This window comes from Marmota flaviventris, chromosome 10 (genome assembly GCF_047511675.1).
Source record: "Marmota flaviventris isolate mMarFla1 chromosome 10, mMarFla1.hap1, whole genome shotgun sequence".
NCBI lineage: Eukaryota > Metazoa > Chordata > Mammalia > Rodentia > Sciuridae > Marmota > Marmota flaviventris.
In genome coordinates this window covers 50,054,656-50,081,332 of record NC_092507.1, presented here as the reverse complement: position 1 = coordinate 50,081,332, position 26,677 = coordinate 50,054,656, and the positions used below count along the sequence as shown (strand labels likewise).

At 38.9% G+C, this 26,677-nt stretch overlaps 1 protein-coding gene across 7 annotated transcripts in view; it reads right to left on the bottom strand.

Annotated features, from left to right (window-relative positions):
* The window catches only part of Patj (PATJ crumbs cell polarity complex component), a 387,785-nt gene that overhangs the window by 66,298 nt on the left and 294,810 nt on the right, over nt 1–26,677 (bottom strand). For all 7 annotated transcript variants that reach the window (XM_071617901.1, XM_071617905.1, XM_071617899.1 and 4 more), the window contains 2 exons: nt 24,187–24,320; nt 4,200–4,283 (listed from right to left, as the gene is read on the bottom strand). In XM_071617901.1, coding sequence (XP_071474002.1) covers nt 4,200–4,283; nt 24,187–24,320 — 218 coding nt within the window. The remainder of the gene's footprint in view (nt 1–4,199; nt 4,284–24,186; nt 24,321–26,677) is intronic.

Here is a 26,677-nt window from a genome sequence, read left to right as displayed (position 1 = left end):
ATTCCATTTTATTTTAGACCAATGAATGCATTCTCATTGTTTGCAAGATACACACAGGGAACAAAGGGGAAACAATGTCACTAGAAAATGTGCTCTGAGCTGGTTATTTTCCTGTATTCCAATAGATGGCACACAAGATCACTCCTGTTAATTAAAAAAAGAGGGGGAGGAGGGGATCCTCACGGATGGAAGGTGAACTTTCTAAGCCTCTAAATTCCTTTTGAAAGGCTCTAACAAATATACTTTTAATTAAAAGCATTACCATTACTCTTTAGTTTTACAAAAGCAATTACTAAATTTCTGCATAAGGTGTCTGCTCAGATCAAAGGGATCTCAGTTCACAGTTTTCATTTGCTCCTCTGCTTATCAGGAGGCCACTAAATGTAATAATCACAACAGAAATGCCGCAGTGCAGCCAGAGTGCTGTGGCGTGATGAACGCCCCTGAGTGCCTCACACAAGCACTGCACTGTTTAGAACACTGATCACAGAAGAGGAACGGTGGTAATAGGCAGCTCCCTATTTGAGAAGGATACTCAAAAGTCCCAGATATCAAGAAGAGGGCATCACGTCCTGAGCAGGATGGGAAAAGTAGGTGAACCACTACTTGATAAGAAAAAGATAGCCAAAGCAGGAATGTAGTTCCCCATTATTTTATTCCACAGGGAAAATTAGGCATCAACTCTCTTTCTTTTCCCACTTACACCAGCATAGAAGAGATAATGGTAGTAGGGGTGGGATAAGAGGAAAGATGGACCCAAAAGGAGATTCAGAAAGAAGACAGTGCAACCTCATAGATTCATTAATCTCACCATGCTAAAACATTATTTGACAATATCCTTGGAGGCGAAATCTGCCTTGTCCTAACTTTAACCTGAGGATAGTACTAAAACCATAAGACCAGCCTGCAAAATGGAATCCCATGAGCAGAAGGCCACGGGAAGGTCCTCACATCAGTGCTTGATGAGGGGAACTTATTTCCTGGTCTTAAAATGTCCCACCCAAGCTGGCCAGTAGCCGACTGTGTATTCTGCATGTGTGCATATGGCCAACTGGAACCCATCCAAGTGTGGGGGCTAAGGCTGCTTGGAAAGGAACATGCAAACTCAATTTCCCAACTATACCTACGATATACTATGATGAATTAGATCCTACACTCCCCATCATTAATGAGAAGTATAGAATCCATCCAGATCAGACAATATAATTCTGTGAAATGCCAGAAATGGTAACTTCACCTTCAAATTCTTCTTCCATCTAAAACAAATTTGCCTTCTTCATGCTGTTTTTTTTTTTTTTTTTCCTGGTACTGTAAATTGAACCCAGGAGCATTCTATCACTGAACTATACTAGCGTTGAATTTGTGATCCTTCTGCCTCAGCCTCCTGAGTAGCTGGGATTATAGGCGCCACCGCACACGGCTGCATGTTAATCATTACTGAATGTTCACCTGTATGTGAATATACTCTATGGAAGAGAGCACCTCTAGCCGAAGGTCTATCCAATACAAATAGAGATGGTTAATATTTTTTTTTTCTGTTGAGGTATAATTGCTGAAAACTCTATACATATTTAAAATACAATTTATTTTTGGTTCTGAGAACTGAAACCAGGAACATTCTATCTCAGAGCTACATCCCCAACTTTATTTTTTTTAAAATTTGTTCTAATTATTTATTCCCAACTTTTTGTTGTTGTTTGTTTGTTTGTTTTGAGATAGGGTCTTGCTAAAACACCCAGTCTGGTCTTAAATTTGGGATAAACCTGTATCAACTTTGTGAATAGCTGGGATTACAGGTACTTAATGGTCAATTGTGTTTGTGTGTGTGTGTGTGTGTGTGTGTGTGTGTTGGGGGGCAGGGACAGGAAGGGAGGGAGATACAGGATGTTGCTATATTGTCCATGTTGGTCCCAAACTCCTGGACTAATTGATCTTTCCACTTCAGCCTCCTGAGTGCTGGGATTCTATGTGGGTATCCTTGCACATGGCTGTAATGTGTACAGTTAATAGTTTTATTTTTTGCAGTACTGAACCCTGGACTGCAAGCTTGCCAGTACTCTAACACTGAGCTCTAGTTTCGGCCCTTTTAACTTTCATTTTGAGACAAGGTCTCACCAAATTATTGAGGTTGGCTCTGGACTTGTGATCCTCCCATTTTAGTCTCCCAAATTGCTGGGATTACAGGCATGTGCCACTACGGCTAGCTTGATGAATTTTGACGTGTATTTATGCTGTGCAGCTATTGCCATACTCAAAGAAAATGAGCATATCAGACTTTGTTTCAAGTGAACATTATAGGACATTGATGAACTTACAATCCATATAAATATAAAAGCATATTTACATCTGCTTATTTTTAAACAGTTAACCTCCTCATTCTCAAAAGCCAATTATAAAAATACCAAATGATCAGAAAATCTAGGGAGGAAAAAATAAAACTCCCAAAACCCCACAACCTCTGTTCACAAAAATATTGTGTTGTAGCTGGGTGTGATGGCACATGCCTGTAATCCCAGCAATTTGGGAGCCTGAGGCAAGAGGGTCATGAGTTCAAAGTCAGCCTCAGCAACTTAGTGAGGCCCTAAGAAACTCAGTGAGACCCTGTCTCTAAATAAAATACAAGAAAGGGCTGGGGATGTGGCTCAGTGGTTAAGTGCCCTTGGGTTCAGTCCCTAGTACTAAAACAAACAAACAAACAAAAGTGAAAAGGACTGGGGATGTGGCTCAGTGGTAAAGTGCCCCTGGGTTCGATCCCCAGTACCAAAACCAAAAAACGAAACAAAACAAAACTGTATTTTATGCTAAAGTTGTCAGGCCAATTCCCAAAGAGGCCTTGCTTATTTTTGTAACCCCACACACTTGTGCCTTAATGAATGTACTGGAACTATGTCTTGATCCAACTCTGAAGCACAACAAAGTCTGCAGAGAAACCCAATAACTTGGCTTCAGTTTAATTTGTAGTTAGGTTGGCCTTTCCTTTAACCCCTTCTTGTCTACATTTTCTGCCCTTAATTATATCTCTGTTTTCATCTTGGGAGGCAGGAATGAACCACCAAGGGGGAAAATAAAACTCTATGATGTCATTTGTAATGTGCTATATTAAAGTTGCAAAGCAAAAATGCACATGCCCACCATAAAATGCTAACTATTTCATTAAATCCATCCAATGAAAGAAATAAATGATACCTTAAGGTTTCACATCATTGGAAAAGCTCTTTAGTTCCACCTACCAGAACGCCTGGCATTGGCTTCCTATTCAATCCCCAGTGCAGACACTGCCTATGCTGGCAGTTTTAAGGCTTTAACAACTTTGCTAAACGAAAGGCAATTTGAAAGAGTCAAGTTCAGCACTTCTTTTTTTTTTTTTTTTTTTTTTGGTGGTGCTGGGGATGAAACCAACAGCCTGGCATATGCTAGGCAAGTGTTCTGCTGCTACATACATCCCCAGACCTAGAATTTCAATTTTTAATAAGGACTATATACAGGAGAAGGAAGATTCTACTTTTTCATCAACTTGAAAATGCTGATGGCAAGGCCTGGGCTTCTGTTAGGCATAAAGGTTTATTAAGATTAAGAAAATAATATTTAAGCTGCAATTAAAGTCTTCAACATTTCAAGCATATATGCTTATGTGTACGTGTGTCTATATGTGTTTTCAGGAGGGAATTTAGTTAAGGTACAATGGAGAAGCAAAAAAATCTGTTTGCCATATTATCTAGGCCCATGGATATTAAAATGATAGAACAATAAGATGTACTTCCCTTTTAATTAGGTTGGTAATCTGTCATGATTCTAAACCTGAGTTGTTCAATGTACATTAAAAAAAAAAAAAGAACATGATAAATATTTTGTTAAATGAGTGAGAAATCAGAAAGGGTAGAGTTTAGTAGAATATGGATAAACTGACTTTGTAGATCAAAGTCAGGAAAGGAACTATATTGGTTGTTTTGAGTTTTTTTTGGTATCAGGATTTAATCCAGGGTGCCTAATCACTGAGCCACATCCTCGGTCATTTTTTGTATTTTATTTTGAGCCAGGGTCTTGCTGAGTTGCGTAGGACCTCCTAAGTGCTGAGGCTGGTTTAGAAATTGTGATCTTCCTGCTTCAGCCTCTTAAGCTGCTGGAATTACAGGTGTGTGCCACCCCACCCAGCAAGGAACCATATTTACTGGTATAAAATGAAACTCAAAATTATATACCTCTAATATCTGGTCACCAGCCCAAAGTCTTCCATCTCTGGCTGCTGCTCCTTCTTCATAGACTTCATGTATGACTATAGCATCCTGCAAAAAGCAAACTCTTATTAATTTTCTTTCTTTTTATTTTGAGACAGGGTCTTGCTAAATTGTTCAGGCTGACCTCAAACTTGTGATCCTCCAGCCTCAGCCTCCCGAGTCACTGGGACTGTGCCCCACTTTCACCTTCTAATTAATTTTCAATAAGCATAAATGCTTCCTTAAGTAAGCAACCAAACCACAGGCAGCAACTCATGATTTGTTCATAATGCCACATTCTATATATTTGACATAAGGATAAATAAGATACATAGTTATCATATATTTGGACGAATAATTAAGCTTTCTTTCGATTATTTTAGTTCTTAAGCACTGACTTTGCCTGGTATTTCATGTTAAACTTCCTGCTGTGTTTCACTGTTAACTTTGAACACTGCTGCTATGTAGGAACTTGGGGTGAACTATGTGTCATTCTTATTTACATTTTATGGTGTATTTTGAAACATAGTTTCAGGTATTTATTGGTATTCAAGGATTTGGCATAAATGTGTGGCCTGATGAAGGGGGTTTGCCAGGTCTTGTGACTTGGCAAAGAAAGAAAAGACCTTAGTGGAATGAACCAATGTCCTCCTTTGCTGGAAGATAAAGCCTAGAGGAGAAGAAAGAGCATTCATGGACTGAAGTGTAACACAGCTGTGAGTTTGAATCCTGCCACTATGTGATCCTGGGCAAATTCACTCCTCTGAACTTTATCCACAACATTAGGACAAAATTATCTACAGTAGAAGCTTTGGTTAAAGAACATATTTCGTGGTTATGAATTAAAAATAATGTGCAACTCTTCAAATTAATAACCTTATATTTTTTAAACACCATCAAAATGACATGAATCTGGATACAAATATCATCACAGGGTGCCTCTCACCCTGACCTCCCAGTCCCACTCTCCAGAGGCCACCACCACTGGAAGTTTCCTAAGGACCTCTGCAGACAATTTACATATATACACAACGAAGAGTTATGTATTCAGGTGAGACGATTCTAAAAATATTGAGTTGTTCACATTATCTTTCCCTCTTCTCCCTCCTGTTTAACAAGTAGTCAAGGTTTGAAATTCTCTGCCTGTGGGATCTTGTGGTGCTGAAAACTGAAGCAACTGAAGTCCTGGACTCTTTCTGGGTTTGAGAGAGTCAAAGGCACCAAAAGGAATATGTTGAATGGATTATGCTGGGTGTCTCGAGGGCTCTGGAAGAGGGAAAGAGTTTTTGTGTGGAGATGGAAACAGAGATCTATGGGTCCCACAATAATGATCTGGGACCTGCCCTGCCAAGGGTTTCCCATTCCCTGCCTGCAGCACACAGGCAATAGTCAAGGTTGAAGCCTTTATGGCAGACTCCAGGCATACAGTGTCCCAAGCACAGGCCTGCAAGCAATAGGACTTCTGGATGTACAGAGATCTTATAGGCTTGGTTTAGTAAGGGCTTGTTGGTTACCAGGGTGGACTGACAGTAATGACCCCAAAGGACTGACCAATGTTAGGGTGCTTTGTTAACAACCCTGAGAGCTAATGAGCCTGCCAAATGGCTGAGGCTGGATTTTACATTAGCTGAGAAGTATGGAGTGTTTGCATTTAAGCTCACATGAAATGAAGAAAAAAAATTAAAATATTTCTTGCAAAAATATAACAAACAAGACAGAAAAAACAAAAACACACTAAACTATATTCTTAAAAACAAACACATACACAAATGGTTCTTATACACATTCTGGAGTAGAGAAGCAACAAAATAAAATAAAAAGTTTATAACCAAATAACTCATCTGGATTCCAAATATCTTTACAATACTTTCACTTATCACTACACAATTTAGAAGACATTTTGCATTATAACAATTAGAGAGGTAGTCAGCTCTCAAGAGCCAGGAAAGTTACCCTGATCCAGGTAATATATCTTTCAGATTCTGTACCAGCAACAGATTGTTTTAGATTATTCTTTGTTTTAATTCTGTCATGAATTTTGCAGATCTAGGGAGCATTTAACTACCAAGAGTTTGTTTCTTTGCACCTTCTCCATGGAGACTCAGGATCTTGCTGGGTCAGTGGTTTGAGATGATCCCAACTCTACCAAGATCCCACCTGGGGTCTAGTTTGAGGCAGGGCAGGAAGAAGTTAAAGAAGGCTCCTAGGAGCACCTGTGTTGCAAGGCAGGCCTGCAAGGTTTGTGCCCAAATGCCCCATCTTTCCTGGGCTGGAAGAATCACACAATGAACCCAGACCACAAGTAGGTTTTTCAGAGCTTGCTTTTCAGTATAAAACCCTTTGATATTGTAACATTATAAAAGTCAAATGGGAAATTTCTGTTCATTCAGAGTCAAAAGGAAGAAAGAGATCCCATGGAGTCTTTATTCCATAAAAGTGGCCCAAATCTAAAACCCTTCCATACTTTCTGGTGCTCATGAACTACCATACATAAAGGAAAGACACTGTTAATAGTCTCAAATACATGCTGAGTTCATTGCTAAGGATCCCTTTTCAGTCCATAAATCTTGCTCCATGAAAAACTCCCCATTCATTTCTTTCCTTTTGCTTGACTACTGCTATAATTTGTCTGAATCAGTAAAAATACAATAAAACACGAGACACTGACCTGTTGATTGAAAAGGCTTCCTTTCTTACTCTGTGCCCTTGTGTGCCAAAAGCGTTCTATGAAGCCATCACTGTGGATAGTTGCTTTGAGCGGGGATGGCAGAGGTGAGGGGTGGGGGGGACCAAGAGCTAATTAGAAATGTAAGCTGATGAGTTGAAAAGAAACATGGATTTGATTATTTTTTAAAACTTATGTACTTAACAGGGTAGGTCAGCTTAGAAAAAAGGATACTAAGTTGAGATATTTTAGGCATCAATTTAATAAAGCAATATTAAAATTTTACTTCTCTCTGGCTCTGAAAAAAATCTGATCAGATGAACTAATGGGTCATTAATGGAAGACTGACATTAATTTAAATAAAAAATGTGGAGTTGATCATGCACATACTTATCTCCACTGGATATCCTCCTAAATTCCCCCCTCCCCTTTTTTTTCTGGTGCTGGGGATCGAACCCAGGGTCTTGTGCATGCGAGGCAAGCACTCTACCAACTGAGCTAAATCCCCAGCCCATCCTCCTAAACTGGAATGCTCCTAAGCTCTCTGAGCAAAACTGTGGCTCTGGGTTTTCCCCCTGCATGCTTCCTATCTCTGATCCATGCATATAACATTGCTCTACCCAAAATACTGTAGTAACTGTCCGTCTACCAGTCCCAAGGTCTCTAAAATTCTTTATTCCAGAATCTGTCTTTAACTGTGAATCACCCCATGGGTGGCTGCTGGCTTGTTCTGCGCAGAGGCCCTAGAGATAGTGATGATGAGCCAACTCCCCGGCGTCAGACTTCCTCTGTCCAAATCCTGCCCTGCTACTCCTGGCCACGGGCCTTGGGAAGACTGGTAACCTCTCTGGGATACCATTTTTGTTTTTGTTTTTAATGGTTTTAAAAATAGTGTCTATAGATAAGGGTTTGTGTACAATGCCAGTACATGGTACTAATTTTATTAGTACTTATTTATTTAATGTATATGTGCCAAGGATGCTATACACTTACAACTCGTAACAACCAAGCAAGTTCAGCATGATTAGTCCCATTCTCAGGTGAGCAAATAGAGGCTCATAAAGATCCAGACTTCAACAAGTCTTTGTAGCTTCTGAGCAGGAAGAAGTTACATTCCAACTCACAATGGTTTCACACCAAAACCTGGGCTCTCACCAGGACAGCAAGTGTCACATCTGGTATGAATAGTTTATTGTGTACTTGTACAAAAGCTAACTCGAGATTTTCCATATGGCATCAATTCTGTTGAAATAGTGTCACCTCAACTCTACAGCAAAGACCTTGAGGCCATGAGTTGATCATTTTATAGAGCAAGCAAAGGAACAATGCACGGAAGTGGAAATCGAAGCCCTTGGCCTAATGAGGTGGTGAAGATCGATGGGTCTCCCGAGCTACGCTGGCACATGAGCCATGGCCTGCAGTGCATGGGCACGACTGGTAGGCCCCCTCCCCACCTCAAAACAGTCTCTTCATCTTTGAGTTCTGTTTCTATGCACTTATATCATTCATCAGATGGTGTGTTTTTTTTGTTCCCTATAGGAGAAGATATAAACCAACTTTAGCACAGATATAAGTGACAAACTTATGTTCAAAATAAAGAGCTATTCAGCCCAAGAAAGTAGATTAATTTCTGTTTCTTAGTGGCACAGACCTGAGGTTTGTTTCTAGAAAACCAAGAGAGGCAGGGCCCAGACCTAACTTCCGCCTGGTAGTTGTAATAGTCATTGGGATGACAGGACTTTAAGTAAGACAACCTGTTTGCCCACTGATTGACACAAGATGGACAGCCTCCCCTGGACACCTTAACTTGTTTTTTGACTTAATAACTCCAGTCAGAGAAGAACTTGATCTTGGAGTTAGAGTCTCTTAGGGTCAGGTCAGATTTCAGAGATGTGGGAAGAGTCTTCTGCTTACAAACATATTTCTGAAACCCCTTTAACTGAGGAACACTCCTTTATTTCACAGTTAGAGACGACTTAAAAATAGATACCCAGGAAGCAGTGGCTGGCTAACAAATTCATCACATTGTTTAAGAGATTAGTGTCTTAATGTTTCTACTCCTAAAAGAATAAGTATTTATTTATTTTAAAATGAAGATAATGCAGGCACAGGGAAGTAAACTAAAACTCATGCATGGAAAAGCTTCTCTTCAGTCCTGCTCCTCCCCCACTTAACCTTCTGGTCTAGAAACACACACCATCAAGCTGCTCAGACACTTTGACAGAGATATTCTACACCCTCTATATTTGGAAAGTCTGAGGGCCCCAAGTGCTTGAAGGTCATGTCCTCTTTTATCTGCTGCCTCCTCTGTTTCATGGAATTCCATCTGAGTCAACCAAGCGCTACCTCTTCTATGAAATCTTCTCTGACTCCCTGCCTTGGCCAAATTGATCCATCCTTTTTGTGGGTCACCAATGCCTTGCCCAGTATTGAACTTATCCCTAACAGTACAATGGCCTGTTTATGGATCTGTGTCCTCTTATACCACCCACCTCAAGGAAACCCTTCAGGACCAGGGCTGCTTCTGACTCATCCCTATATCCTGGTGCTAAGCCAAGCATAGGCACTAAATAAATTTTCACTAAGTGATTATGAAGAATGGGTTGGAGACAGAAATAGGGATCAAAATGACTCAGAAAGGGGAAGAAAGGATGCTGGGTGTGGTGGTGCTTGCCTGTAATCCCAGCGGCTCAGGAGGATCTAGAGTTCAAAGCCAGCCTCCGTAAAAGTGAGGTACTAAGCAACTCAGTGAGACTCTGTCTCTAAAAAAAATACAAAATAGGGCTGGGGATGGGGCTCAAGGGTCGAGAGCCCCTGAGTTCAATCCCGGGTATCTGTCCCCCCAAAAAAATAAAAATAAAAAATAAAGGGGGAGGTAGGAGGGGTTTGTATGCCATCATTTGTCCCAACCCAAGCAATCTTCTGATCGTAAAGGATTAGTGATACACAACCAAAATGCTCATCACAAATGGATGTTAAATCCTTCTGAACTCCCAGAGAATTTACTTTCACTCATAGAGCAATTTAAAGGAGCCAAGTACAAGAGACTTAATTATCATTGAGCCCCACAGAAATCCCAAACTCTTCCAAGGGGATTTAAACTCTGAACTGCAGGAAAAGAATTTCTTAGCATGTAGTAGTGTATGCTTAGACAGAGGCAGAGTCATCAGGCATTTCAGCCCATCAATCAACATTTTCTTTATTGTTCAAGCTGCCAACAAGTAGATAAAGTAACTCATCACCATACCAATCATTCGGCAAAAGGCCCATAACACTTAAAGAACCCATGTGTTAGAAAAATTAACTAAAAATTCAACTGTGGGTTGAAGATATCCATAGAGACCCTTTAGTCACTGAACTATTTTAGAATGAGTTTATGCTTTTCACAATTTTAGATATTCAGTAGATTGCTTTATCAAGCAATGTAAGAGAAAACTTTGACCAAGAATTATATGGTAGATAATTATAGAAGACTATGTACACATGGCTTAATTTTACTGCTTCTAGGCACGTTGACTTAATTTGGATCGCTCTGGGATTAAGCCCAATCTTTGCCACACTCATAAAAGCCCCCATCCACACTCTCATAAAAAAAAAAATCCCAAGGGACATTATTTTTTTAACTACAGAAAAGTTTCGCATTAAATTTCACGTTTAAGATGGAAAACCTACTTATCGATGATCCCAAAAAAATGTTCTGTCTTATTACCTTGCTTTTAGGGAAAAACCCCTCCTAATAAAAAAGACCTTCAAAGACCAAAAGAATATTAAAGATGTTGTATGGTAAAATGGGCATTTTTCTTTTCTTCTGGAAAGAAACCACAGTTCAGATTTGTGCTTTAGTGGAGGGATGCTACTTTCAAGCACCTATTAATGGAGTTCTCTGTAGCTGTCACTGGAAGGTCAGAGAGATGAGACAGATGTACCCTCTAAACTTTGGATGCCTTTTCAGCTGGAAGGCCACACCAATAAGGGGCAATAACACAGAAAGGAGAGTGAAACCCAGATCAAAGCGATGCTCAAATCTATATTGAAAAGCACATGGTTATGGATTAAGTATCCGATTTGTGATGTCTACTGCAGTTACAGAGTTTAAAAAAATGTTGGGCTAACATTTAAGGTATACCTCATTTTGAGCAATGTTGTAAGAGTAAACTGTATTTATATAAATGAAAAGAACATGATTCTCGTAACATGATTCTTATCCATCCCAAATCCTTTGTGACTAAATTTTTAGGGATTTTTTTTTTTTAATGGTGGATATAAAACTCAGGCATGCTAGGCAAATACTATATCATTAAGCTACACCCTCAACCTTGTTACTAAATTCTTTAAGTACTAAAAGTACTTTCTCTGGGCATGATGGTATATCCCTGTAATCCCAGCTACTTGGGAGGTAGAAGTGGGAGGATTGCAAATTTGAGGGCAGTCTGGGCAACTTAGTGTGATCCTGTATCTTTTTTTTTTTTTTTAAGGAAAGGGCTGAAGATGTAGCTACGTAGCTCAGAAGTAGAATGCTTAGTACATGCACAAGGCCTTGGGTGCAATCCCAGCACCGCAGGAGAAAAACAAGACCCCCAAACTCAAGTTTCAATTAGGATATAATTCATACAGTAGTGTGTGGAGAAATGGGGGTCAGAGGAGTTAAATTTTCTGACAGTTCTGGAGGTAACCAACTGGCTCACGTTGTTAATGACACCTAAAATTATCAGCGAAGTGCTGAGCAGACCTATATGACATTGAACATCATTCCAGCTCTAAAATTCTAGGCCTGTACTAGGCTAAGCAGTGTGCAAAGTGGTCTTGCTAAGTTGCTGAGGCTGGCCTCTCTCCCTCCGTGTGGTCCCTCCATGAGGCATCCCACCCTCAAGGGGTGCAGTCTAAGCCTGTTCACAGAATGGTGGAGCTTTAGGAGGGCCAGGGCTACAGCCACAGGCCTACTGGAGCCAAGGATTAGAAGTCACTCAATGCCGTTTCACACTATTGGTCAGTGCAAATCAATGGACCAGGTCAGACTCACGGAATGTTGGAAGAAATTGCATAAAAATTAAGGTCAATTTTAACCTTTCACAGCCTCTGTCAAGTTGCCAGGGGGAATTTTCCACTCTGTAAATAGTGAAAAGCCACAATGCCAGATGGGATGAGCCCTGGTTTGGTCAGGGAAACCTGCATTCAGATTTGAAATCTGCTACTTATCACAACTTTATTTATTTTTTTTGTTTGTGGTGCAGTGATTGAACCTAAGGCCTCACACATGCTGAGCAAGCACTCATCTATATCCCCAGCCCTTTTTCATTTTGAGACCAGGGTCTTGCTATGTTGCTGAGGCTGACCTCCAACTTGCAATCCTCCTGAGTCAGCCTCACGAGTAGCTGGCATTGTGTCTAGTTCATTAGAACATTATGATCAATGCTCTCATTGAGTTATTAAAAATCTCTGAGCTAGTATTTCTGCCTCTGTAAAAAGAACTAATAAATCCTACGTTTCAGAGTTTGGGTATAAAATAAGGTTTTATACATTTGAAATGTCACGTGTAAAGTGTGAACCATAGTAAGTGCCGAACAATTGCTAACAAGGGCCCCCAAGATGATGAAGATATCTAGGTTTTAAGGGGCATATCTAGCAAATAAAGGGAGGAGAATATATATATATATATATATATATATATATATATATATATATATATATATATACTTGAGTGGTCAAAATTGATGATTTTAAGGAATAACAACAATTTTGGTCCATATTTTCATTTCTAATTTTACTGTTATCATGAATATTCCAAAATATAACTGATTTCTCCTTTTTAAGAAAGACTGTGTTATAGGAATATTTTAGCTTATCCTTTCTCAAGTCAGAACTAAGCCCAAAGGATCCTTTGAATGCCAACCAGCTCTAAGTTAGTCTATAGGAATCCTGCTCCCAGACATTTTGATTTCTTTTTTATCAAGTATAATCTTTATTGTTCATCAAGTCCATATTTATTAATTTTCCTATTTGCTAAAATGCATTTGTAACCCCTAAATCAGTGCTTAGTACTTTCACTGTCATTTACAGACACATGCAGTGTTGAAAATATTGAGTTTTCTAATTCCTTGATCCCCTAGTTCTTATCTTATAAACAAGTACCCATTTTGTGGTCTACTTAGTGCTTTTTCTTGCATTTTTGTGGGTTTTAGTTGTGATTTGGCTGTTTAAAGCAGTCCCTCCTGTGAGGCATGCTGGTGCACACCTGCAGTCCTGGTGGGTTGAGGAAGAAGATGGAAAGTTTGAAGACAGCCTAGGCAATTTAGTAAGACCCTGTCTCAAAAGAAGAGAAAAGGCTGGGGGTATAGTTGAGTGGTGAACACTAGCCTGGCATGTGTGAGGCCCTGGGCTTAATCCCTAGTACTAGAAAAAAAAATTAAAAAGTAAAAAAGAAAAAAAGCTCCCCAGGCATAGGGCTGAAATGCCATTTAGTGCTCCTAAGTGAGAGAGGCTGTGATGTTCCTTAAAGAGAAAGCCTGTGTGTGGGCTAGACTTTGTCCAGGCACCAGTTAGTGTTGCTGGCTCAACATAAATGAGTCAGCAGCACACAGTAAATAAGATATCTTTAAATAGAAGTACACAAAAAACAAGGTTGTGTATTGATTGACTGTTGAAAATGCTGTGATCAGAGGCTTGGAGGAACATCTCTCTGTGCTTCCCTAGAAGCCGTGGTTCGGTCTTCCATAACTGAGTGTTTGCCTGGACTTGATAGAACAAATACTGAGAACTGCCTGTCCTGCCCACCACTGCTTTTTCCTGGCGATCCTTCACTACAAGAAACTGGGAAGCCTCAGGTGAAAGCTGGTTAAGGTAGAAAGGAGACACATACTATCTGTGATAGAGATGACAGGTCCCCTTGACAAAGGCAGTTCTTCATTGTACTTGCCACCATAGGGCAGGGATGGGAAATTTAAAAACATGTTGTGTTTGTGTTGTTACAATGATACCTACATGAATTTAATGAAAAAAATTTTTTTGTAGGTGGTACTGGGGATCCAATCCAGGAACTTTGCCACTGAGCTACATTCCCAGATCTTTTCTAATTTTTATGTTGAGACAGGGTTTTGCTAAGTTGCCAAGGCTGGCCTTGTACTTGTGAGCCTATTGCCTCAGCCTCCCAATGGCTCTCCATTCTTTGAACCAATTACAAAAGTAAGATTCAGGAGCCGGAGGCAGAGCTCAGTGGTAGAGCTCAGTGGTAGAACATTGCCTAGAATGTTCGAGGCCCTGGGTTTGATCTCCAGCACTGCAAATAAGGAAGGAAAAGAAAGCTGGGTACAAAGGTGAAGTTCAGAAATGATTCAAGAGGAGTAGCAAGTTGCTGATCTTCCCTACTCATAAAACAAGGGTTTTTCCCTTTGTGGATACAGAGTATTTGACAGCATCTTATTGATTCACGAGATGTGAAAGATTAAGAGGCTACTTAATTTTAAAAGCACACAGGACCTGAGGAAGCGCCATGCTTTCCTTACTCTAAGATAACAAGACGAATCTCACGGTCAAGTGTTTATTTAATGTACTGCTTTCCATGATCACAATAAAAGACTATTACTTCAGAAGAAATGTGGTATTTGTCAAATTGTTGTCATTTTTACTTGCTAACCTCATAGGTTGAACAGATATTGTTTCTAGTCACAAAAACCTGAGAAATTATACAAAGGAAGCCAGAAAGAGGGAAAGGAACTTATCTAGATCACACATGAAACGATAAGTTTTAATAATCAGGATACTCAATGCATGCCTATAATCCTAGCGACTTGGTGGCTAAGGCAGGAGGATAGCAAGTTTGAGGCCAGCCTCAGTAATTAAGTGAGATCCTAAGCAACTTAGCAAGACCCTGTCTCAAAAATAAAAAGGGCTGGGGGGACTGGGGTTGTGGCTCAGTAGTAGAGTGCTTGCCTTGCATGTGTGAGGCCCTGGGTTCAATCCTTAGCACCACATATGAACAAATAAAATAAAGGTATTGGGTCCATCTACAATTAATATATATATATAATATTTTTATATTATAATATAATATATATATTTGTGGATGCAGAGTATTTGATAGCATCTTATTGATTCATGAGATGGGAAATATGTATTAAAAATATATAAAACATATTATATAGCATATATATAATATAATATATTATATATTGTAATATATAATATTATATAATATATATATAATATATATAACAATGTGTGTGTGTATGTGTGTGTGTGTATTTAGGGCTGGGGATATAGGTCAGCGGTTAAGTGCCCCGGGTTCAAACCCTGATTAAAAAAAAAAGTCAGGATACTCTTTTCTGCTAATAATTTGAGTTCACTTACACAGATTTTGAGAACCTTGGAACATAGGCTTCAGTTAACCCATACAAAACTGACATAAAAGGAACAAATAGAGTCTGTATTCTAATATGCATTACAGAAGAGGAAGAAAATGGAGCAAAATGTTCCCTATTAGTTTGGAATAATGTAACATTCTTAGGCAAGAAGCTATAGATAACAAGAAAACAGTAAGCCAGCAATAGGTAGAGTGGCTCTTTTGACATAAAAGAATTAAATACTCACTGGAAGAAATAACACACACATGTGTGCAGGTGCATGTGTTTTAATGCAATTGACTATGTAAGCAATTCTAAAATGTAAACTCAGGGATTGCAAACTCTTGCATACATTTACAGGTAACTAAAATTTAAAATGAAAATCATAGCAATTAAAGAGCTAATATAAGAATTGCTGTGAATACATAAAATGTTTTGTACTTCAAGATTGTGAATAACTTTCCCAAGCTCAAAAAATGAAACCCTTTCATATTTACTTAAGGTAGAGTTCTCTGGCCAAGTGTGATTTAACAAAAAGTTGATATTCATCAATATGAATATAATTTTTCATACTGAAATATAGATTTATTTAAGGAAATGGGATAATATTTGCATTGTATTTTATAAGTCCCTATAGTTCCATCTGGTCCTTATTTATTTAAATTTTACTCAGCTTGCATAATATTTTTGCTTACAGTCATATTCTTTAGGACCAGAAATGTCCAAATCTGGAAATTCAGAGGTACTATTCGTTAACATTCTTTCAGTGTGATTCATAGACTTTGCAAACTCTGCTTTGATTTGAAAGTAAAACTAAGGTAATAAGATGTTTTCTATAAAAATATATGACTTAAGCAATAACGATAAAAGGAGCTTGGCTTTGGGGATTACATGCCAAAGCAAACCACACTCCTCATGAAATAGACTGTACAAAGTTCACATGAAGGGGAATAGCAAAATAAAACACTTAATCAAATGTATAATAGCTTTCCACTCTGCTTACTTTAAAAACATGTAGTGGTTTAAATTGCCGCAGTCCACTTTTAAATTGTCAAAAGCAGTAATAAGGACACGATAGCATGCAATGTGATGAGGGGTTAAGTGAGGTCACTTCAGAACATGACAGATGGTTGCAGTGGAAGGACAGGCATTCTTCACCTCAATTTCTAGACAGATGAACTCTGTCATGTGACATCCAAATGGGAGAGTCCTTCTACCTCGAGGGGACTTACTAATGTATCTGTCCCTAGAACTTTTGTTTCACAAGGATGAAATACATTGGTATTGCTCTGTAGAACTTCCGTGTAATAAGAACAAATTAAAGGGCCCCAGGGCAGGGGTGCAGCTTAGTGGTGGAGCACAAGCTCAGCATGCATGAAACCTTGGGTTCAATTCCCAGCACCAAAATGAACAAACTGGCATTAAATCCAGTGGTGAAAACAATGCAGACCTGAAACTTCGAGAGAAATGATCAGATTCTAAATTTGACATTCCTAGGCCTTTTTAAACTTGAGAATATCTAAGTTTTACAATTGAACCTGGGAATCCATGGACTTCATTCACCACGGAATAGTACAAAAACATGAAGACAAGGCCCTTGTCTCATTTTTCCTCTTGCAAAGAGATTTCAAGGTAACACAAGTATAGAAAATAGGGATTTATAAACTTTCACTTTCTGGTCTTCCCTTTTTCAATCTAGTCAATTCTTCTTCAAAAGACGTGGCTTCAATGCTGTTTTTTTTAGAAATGGACAGGACACTCCAGCAACAGTGACTGGAGGACCCCTGACTGAGCTCAAGCAGGCTAAAGCCTGGCAGCATGTGGGAGCAGGACTGGCTGGAGGACAAGGTGGCCAGCAGACTGGAATTCAGAGGCGCAATGAGGCCTGAGCAGCTGTGTTTCTAAGTGTGCAAGGCATTGCTCGGGGTACTGCAGATACACAGGCTTGGTGGGCAGGATGGGTCTTTCCCTGTCACAGAGGACAGGGGACACATGGTGGTACCCCTGGGAAAAGGGACAAGTAGGGTGGCTTTCACATCAAGTGGACTGTCTGAACCCCAACAGGCCAACAGCTGGTAGACGTCTCTGGAGTCCAACTTATCCTGCATTTGTTTCCTCGTTTGTAAGTGGGGAAAACACTACTACTTGTCCTCTAGGGTGGATTGAGGATTACCCGAGAGGACACATACATGTCAATTACATATCCAGAACAGAACTCAAATCAGATGTCAAAAAGTTTGATGCTGCCGGACACAGTGGTGCACTATCCCAGCTGGTCAGGAGGCTGAGGCAGGAGGATCGCAAGTTCAAAGCCAGCCACAGCAACCTTCTCAGAATAAAATATAAAAGGACTGGAGATGTAGCTCATTGTAAGAACACCCTGGGTTCACTCCCTAGTACCTCTATCTCTCAAAAAAAGAGCATGATGCGGAAAAACAAATACCTAACTGTCTAGGAATAGTCAAGTTGCAGTGTGCAGATAACACACTGAGAAGCTCAGATGAGGAGAGCGAGGATCTGCTTTAATGCAATGCTCACTGGTAATCAGCAACAGCTGGGCTTACTATGATGCATACTATGCAAAGTCCATTATATTCATTATCTTAATCAATCCACATAACAACCTTAAGTGGTAAACACAGCAGATTTAAATTGAAAAAGACGTTGCCTGTCCAGAGCCATGCAGTTAACGATCTGAGATTTCTGATGCCAAAAAATTGAACCAATGCTCTGCAGTGCTGCCCTCTGCATTTCACAGAACACACTGCCCAAAGCCTAGGACGTCTGGCAATGCTCAGCAGAAAGAGGAAAATACATAGGGAGAGGGTCCTTGAGATATTATCTTCATTCTTTCTCCACTTCCTTTGTTCAATCCTAAGAACAGTTCAAGTCTGTGGGTATTCCAAGATAAAAGATTTACTTCCTACATTTTTCTTTTTCTTCTCTAGAATTCCCAAGGTCCGTAACATAATAGCCTCAATGAATCAAGGGGGCTATATCTTAATTCTTCTGAGGACACTGGTAATAAATCCTCATCAGGAAATCTTTCTGAGAAGGCGACACAGGGGGGACTGGGGAGAGGCTTAAGAATATTGCACAAATGTCAGAAGAGATAAGAGCTCTTGGTCTTTCATTGGCAGATTGAGTCCTCTGAGATGTAGGATTTCATGTAAATTAATACCCAAACAAAGCCAAGGGGAGAGTGAAATGGTAAGGGTGAGGAAAGACAGAATGAAAGGATGGACTGCTGCACAGATGATGGGTGGAAGGAAACAAAAAATATGAATTAATATATTACCTCTGCTCTATAGCATGCCTTATTCTGGCTTTTGAGTTTACATAAAACATAACAGCCTATATTGATTAAATCTGGAAAGTTCTTACTACTTTTTTTAATGCTTTCCAGAGACTTTAATAGTCCCTATTATGATTTTTCACTGGTTGATTTCCAATATTAGATCATAAACAATGGGGCACAGTGTTGCACACCTGTAATACCAGTTACTCAGGGCTGAGACAGGAAGATCACAAGTTCGAGGCCAACCTCAGCACCTTAGCAAGACCCTGAAATGAAAAGGGCTAAGAATGTAGCTCAGTGGTAAAGTGCCCCTGAGTTCAATCTTCAGCATCACATAAGGGAGGGGGGGAAAAGAGAGAGAGAGAGAGAGAGAGAGAGAGAGAGAGAGAGAGAGAGAGAGAGAGAGCATAAACATTAAAGGCAGTAGAATTAAACAGGAATGAATGTGTGCACTCTTTGAGAACAGTTATCTCACTCAATTTTGCATCCTCAGCACTAAGCAAAGGACAGACTTTGAACAAACATATGCAACCTATTGCACTATCGCAGAAGAGCCATGCTCCCCAGAGGCAGACCTGGGAGTGGCATCTTAGATGAAAGCATCTGAGGCGGAAGGCTGTCACTGAGGACTGGGTCCAGGTGTGCTTGTAAACGACCCTGAAATGCTCACCCTCATCATTATCTTGGTACTTAAAAGGCTGGCCTGGACACCCAGCTGCAGACACAATGGGACAGTGAGTGCGATCTCCCCTGTGATCTCAGGAGCCATCTGTCTTGGCCCGAGAGAAACTATTTATAGAAGAGATGACTGATGTGGTATCAAGACTAGGTCCCAGAGACTTAATTCCTCTAAAGATGCCCCAGATATCTGCTGGCCACACAACAAAGAGGACATGGAAACCCTAACCGGGAGGGTGGGGTGAAATTCAGAATGTACTTTTCCCTGCTACAGAGCTGCAGGGAGCATGTATCACATAAGCTCATGTGCAGAGTACTTTTGATGCTGGGCCTCAACACTTTGTACAAGTCCCTTTCAAAAGCTTTCATTTTTGTTTGTGAACTTCTTGCTGGCTGGATGCAAACCCAAGACCTGACTGAAAAATGTGACCCAGAGAGTCAATTAGGTTGCATGTTCCATACTGAAATTTAAGGGGGAATAGAAAAAGAAAAAAATAAAGATCTTCATTGTGGGAACACTGGATTTATTTGTTAAAGTACCTTCTATCCCCCTGCTTTTCTCTCTTTAAAATGACAGGCCAATCTATCTTCTTGTGAGTCTAACTTATAGGTTTTGACGAGGTACATGAGGTTAGGAAATAAAAACTATGTCCCATCCCTCATTTTTAAGTGGTGCTTATCCTTCCAAGGACAATGGGATTTATGGTCTCAAAAGGCAGAACTATATATTATGAACCTCATGATGCTTTAAAGAATTTTCTTTTTGGCTGCCTCATGGTGATAAGAGAAGCATTCAACAAAAGGCTTCACACCCAAGTTACAGGAGGTGACATGGCTCAGCGAATGTCCACAGGTTGATACCTGGAGTCCAAGCAGATTAGATATTACAGACCCAAGAACAGCATGGGCACATCTTGTCCACAAATCTGAGTAATCCACAAGAGCAAAACTGTACCAACAACAAAGACCGAAACAAAAGCCACAACTCATTCAGCCAGACCAGCCATGCTGAATGAACTCTGATTCCTATGGCAAATCTAGTTGTGCCTACATTAAACAATATAAGAAGACATATTTACAAAAATTAAATCAGAGACAAAGACACATCAAGGAAAGAAAATTTCAGACCAATATCCCTGATGAACATAGATGTAAAAATTCTTAATAAAATACTGGCAAAACACCTACAAAAATACATTAAAAAGCTAGTGTACCATGATCAAGGGGGGGGGATTCCTCCCAGGAATGCAAGGTTGGTTCAACATGGAAATCAATAAATGTAATTCATCATATCAATAAACTTAAAAACAAGAATCACATGATTATCTCAATAGATGCAGAAAAAGCACTTGACAAAATATAGAACCCCTTCACATTCAAACACTAGAACAACTATGGATAGTAGAACCATACCTGAGCTACATCATTCTAAATGAAGAAAAACTGAAGGCCTTCCCTCTAAAAAATGGAACAAGACAGGGTTGACCTCTTTCACCACTTTTAGTTAACATAGTCCTTGAAATTCTAGTCAGAGCAATTAGAAGAAAGAAATTAAAGGGATACAAATAGGAAAGGAAGAACTCAAACTATCCCTATTTGCCAATGACATGATTCTATATTTAGAAGACCCCCCCCCCAAAAAAAAACTCCACTAGAAAACTTTTAGAACTCATAAATGAACTTAGCAAAGTAAAAAGAGGTAAACTACCCATAAATCAATTGCATTCCTATACACTAGTAATGAATCAACTGAAAGAGAAAGTAGGAAAACTATTCCATACACAATAGCCTTAAAAAAAGAGAATATTTGGAAACAATATAACAAAAGAGGTGAAAGACCTCTACAGTGAAAACTACAGACCTCTAAAGAAAAAAACTGAAGAAGACCATAGAAGATGGAAAGATCTTGTATAGGCAGAATACTGTCAAAAATGGCCACACTAACAAGCACTATGCAGATTTAATGCAATTCCTATTAAGGTTCTGATGATATTCTTTATAGAAATAGAAAACAAGTCATGAAATTCATTTGGAAAAATAAGAGACCCAGAATAGCCAAAGTAATCTTCAGTGAGAAAAGTAAAGCAGAGGCATCACAATATCAGACCTTAAGTTATATTACAGAGCTATAGTAATAAAAATGGCATGGCATTGGCACCAAAACTGACATGAAGACCAATGGTACAGAATAGAAGACACAGAGACAAACCTACATAAATACAGTTATCTCATATTAGACAAAGGCACCATAAACACACAATGGAGAAAAGTAGCCTATTTAACAAATGGTACTAGAAAAACTGGAAATCCATATGTAACAAAATGAAATCAGATGCTTATCTGACATCCTGCACAAAATTCAACTCAAAGTGGACCACGGACCTAAGCATCAGACCAGAGACCCTGTTCTTACTAGAAAAAAAAAGTAGGCCCAACTCTCCATCATGTCTGCTTAGGAACCAAATTCCTTAAGAAGAATACTAAAGTAAAGAAGTAAAATGAAGATTCAATAAATGGGATGGTATCAAACTAAAAGTCTTCTTCACAACAAAGGAAACAATCAAGAACATGAACAGAGAGCTTACAGAATTGGAGAAAATATATAAAGAACTCAAAAAACACCACCACAAAAACAAATAATCCAATCAATAAATGGGCTAAAGAACTGAACAGACATTCACAAAAGAAGAAATACAATCAGTCAACAAATATATGAAAAAATGTTCAACATTGCTAGCAATTAGATAAATGCAAATTAAAACTACACTGAGATTTCATCTCACTTCAGTCAGAATGGTAATTATCAAGAAAACAAGTAACAATAAGTGTTGGCCAGGATGTACTGGTAGGACTGCAAATTGGTGCAACCATTCTGGAAAACAGTATGAAGATTCCTCAGAAAACTTGGGATGGAAACACTATTTGTTCCTAGCTATCGCACTCCTTGGTTCATACCTAAAGGATTGAAAATCAGCCTACTATAGTGATGCAGTCACATCAATGTTTATAGCTGCTTAACTCATAATTATTAAACTATGGAATCAACCTAAGTGTCCTTCAACAGATGAATGAATAAAGAAAATGTGGTATGTATATACACAATGGAAAATTACTCAGCCTTAAAAGAATGAAATTATGACATTTTCAGGTAAATGGATGGAATTTGGGACTATCACACTAAGTGAAATAAGCCAATCCCCTAAAAACAATGACCGACTGTTTTCTCTGATATATGGATGCTAATTCATTATCAGGGGGGCGGTGGAGCTAGGGAAGAATCAAGTTACTTTAGATTAGGTAGAGGGGAGGGAAGGGAGTATGGGGGAAAGAAGGATAGTAGGATGAACCTGACATTATTACCCTATGTGCATAGATGACTAAATGACTGGTATGTGGCCACATGCCAGGATTCTCTAGATCAGGCCAGTGAACAGGGAAGAGACAGTAAGAGTGGGTTTCTGCAATACCTGTAGTTCTTGGACTCTTCTGTTGCTTTAGGTGATTAGTATTTATTACAGAAGAACAAAAGAATCTCCCCACTCCCCAAAGGTACAACACAGAAACATTATGCTCCTGCCCAAAATGGAAAAAAAATAGTTCATGGATCATGTATTTGTTTTATCTGTAAACCTGGCCCATATACTTCATGCCTTACTAGATAAATGGGCAAAGGAAATATCAAAATATTCATTTAAGGGGTTGGAGTTGTGGCTCAGTGGTAGAGCACTCGCCTAGCATGCACGAGGCACGGGGTTCGATCCTCAGCACCACATAAATGTAAAGTAAAGATATTGTGTCCACCTAAAACTTAGGAATAAACATTAAAAATAAATATTCACTTAAATGCACATTCATGATAAAAGCGATTCCCTATTTTGGGGGGGTTGGGTGGGTGGTAAAGAGCAGGCTGAATAGAGCTGAAGAGTCGGAGGGAGATTTGTTTTTCATTTTACAGCCTTTTATGCCAATCTAACTTGGTTCAACATGCATGTATTACTTGATTCTAATATGTATGCACTGATTAATCACATATTGAGCAAAAAAAAAAAGCACACACAGAAAGTTTTATATTTCAATGCATTATTGAATAGTGACATATAAAAGGTATTGAACAATTAAAAAATCATCCTAGGAAAAGCTAAGAATCTAGACTAGTTTTTCAAAAAAAATTATCAGTTTATTCGAACTCTAATTTTTTTGGCTCGAATAATTTATATATATATATTTTTAATTGGTATTGGGGATGAAATCTAGGACCCTGTGCATGCTAGGAAAATGCTCTGCAATGCTCTACACCTGTAGCCTCTGATATTTATATTGTTTTTTTTGAACCCCAAAGTGCTTTACCACTACGTTGTGTCACTCAGTTACTTAGCGTTTTGCTAAGTTGCTGAGTCTGGCCTTGAACTTACAATCCTCCTGCCTCAGTCTCCTGAGTTCCTGGGATTAAAGCATGTGCCACTGTACCTGGCTTGTTTACTTTTTATCTATCATTCCATTAAGTAACAATGGTAATGGAGGATGATAATAATAGTTCCTATTTACTGAATACTTACCATGTGCCAAGCACTGCTCTAAATACTGTTTTAGTACTTCTAAATGCTGTGCTCCTATAGGTCTAATTGGTCTTTACAAAACCCCTCAAAATCCTAGATGGAGAAACTCCCGGTGAAAATTACATGTTCAGAAAAACTTGAGGGGCTGGAGTTGTGGCTCAGTGTAGAGCACTTGTCTAGCATGTGTGAGGCCTTGGGTTTAATCCTCAGCAGCACATAAAAATAAATAAAAGTATTGTGTCCATCTACAACTGAAAAAAAAAAAAAAGAAAGGAAAAAAAAAAAGAAAAGAAACACTTGAAAACTGGCAATTATATGGAAGCACATGATATTTCCCATAATATTAAAATGCTGAGTCTTCCATAGATGTGTTCCAGGGCCATAAAGAGCCCCAACAGTTAATTCTGGGATAATCGATATATTTTACATAGAAACTTACCAAGGGTGTATCTCTTCCTCCCACAATGCTGAGACCAAGGCCTGAGCGTCCCTTGGATATTTCTATAATCATTTCCTGGCCAGGGACAATGGGACACGTTGCAGGATCCACTGACAGAGGAGCCTGGAAGCTACCTGGCGGGGGGAAAGAAAGACAGAATAATGAGAGGCAGTCTGGCCTACATGCTCCATTACTGGCAGAGCACAGAGTTTGCATGTGTTTATCATTTCACTCTTCTCCTGCCAAGAATCATGAAGGAAAAACCTTGGTCATTCACTCAGGGATGAAATGTGACATTCCTATGACTTTTTTTTTTTGGTGGTGCTGGGCTTGCACCAGGGCCTCACGAATCCCAGGCCAGCGCTTCACCACTGAGTTACATCCCCAGCCCCCTTGAAGCAAACCAGAGACCCCAGATGGATCTTAGATCTGCTTAAAGTTGTTTAAACCTCAAAACACATCATGAGAACCATCAGGGGAAAATTTAACATAATTAAGCCATTGGGTACATAAAGTCATATGTTATAATGACTAAAAAAGTTTAGTATGCCAGGAGATCCTGAGTTATAAAACACTAAAAGTGCTTAAATACTTTCAGTTAGACACAATATATGGATTATAATATATAAAATATTTAATCAATAAAGTATGTTTTAACTGAATCCAACAATTACTTAAAATTTATCTTCAAATATATTACAGGTTGAGTATCATTAATCCAAAAATCTGAAACCCAAAAATTTCTGAGCATTGACAGGATGCTGGCACAAGTGGAAAGTTCCATCTCGCATGCATGGGGTCATGGGTTGACCCCCAGTCCTGCCAATAAATTAAAAGAAAAAAGAAAATTCCATTCCTCTCTTCATAGAATGGGTAATAGTCCAGTTAAAATGCATATATAAGGTAGATATGAAATGTAAATGAATTTTGTGTTTAGACTTGGGTCTCATCCCAAGCTATCTCATTAAGTATATGCAAATATTCTAAAATCCAAAATCTGAAATACTTCTAGTCCTAAGCATTTTAGGCAAGGGATACTCACCCTGTAAATATACTAGTAAAAATAATTTTTAAAAAACTATTATAAAAAACATTCAAGAATACTTGCTGGATCCATTAGTGAGAATTTTTAAAAATACTTTATTTTTTTTGTTGTAGTTGAACACAATACCTATTTTTTATTAATTTACTTTTATGTGGTGCTAAGGATTGAACCCAGGACCTCAAACATGCTAGGTGAGAACTCTACTGCTGAGCCACAACTCCAGCCCCTAGTGAGAGTCTTTTAAGGAGTTACTGCTGATCTATAAGTTTCACTTTAAAAAAAAATCATTGTGTTAGTGCCAGGTATAGTATGCACACTTGTAATCCCAGCAATTCAGGAGGTTGAGGCAGGGAAATTGCCAAGTTTGAAGCCAGCCTCAGCAAATTAGCAAGGCTTAAGCAACTTAGTGAGGCCCTATCTCAAAATGGAAAAAAAAAGGGCTGGGCATGTGGCTCAATAGTTAAGCATCCCCAGGTTAAATACACAATACCAAAAACAAAACAAAAAGAAATAAAGAAAAAAAATCATTGTTTAAGAATGGATTTTTCTAAAAACTAAAAAAAATATATATTATATGCAAAAAAAGAGGTTTAATAACACCCCTTGATCCACTTCTATATATGTGCATTTACCAGACAAATAAACCTAGTCTATTAAACAAACAAACAAACAAAACATTCTTCCAGACATGGTGGCACAAACCTGTAATCCTAGTGCCTCAGACTGAGACAGGAGGATCGTGGGTTCAAGGCTAGCCTGGACAACGTAACCAGACACTGACTCAAATAAAAAATAAAAAGAACAAAGATGTAGCTCAGTAGTAGAGCATCCCTGGGTTAAATCCCCAGTACACACACATATTCATTCATTCATTCTCATTCATTCTCTCTCTCTCTCTCTCTCTCTCACACACACACACACACACACACACACAAAGTCTAAACATTCAAAACATTATTTTCAAGAGACTCTTAGTAGATAGAAATTTCTAGACAATGCCAACTTTTCTGTTAATAACTAAGACTGATCATCTTGAGGACTGATTCCTACATTGTGATATAATTTAAAAGGCTGAGAAAAGAGGGCCCCATCTGCTGGTGAGCTGTAGTTAGTGCACAGAAACCAAGATGAAATCCACAATGCTTCATTAGATTATATAATAAGCAGGGGACTGCATACTACAGCCCTTTGGCCAAAACTGGTTTTTACATTTTCAAAATGCAAAAAAAAAAAAAATAATAATAATAATTAAAGAAAAATAATATTTCCATTCATGTAAAAGGTATATGAAACCCAAGTTTTGGTTTCCATAAATAAACCTGTATTGGATACAGCCTACTAGCCCACATATGTATAGTCTATGACTGCTGTGACACTACGAGGGCAGTTGAGTAGCTGTAACAGAGAACATCTGGCCTGTGAGGCTAAAATATTAACTACTTGGTT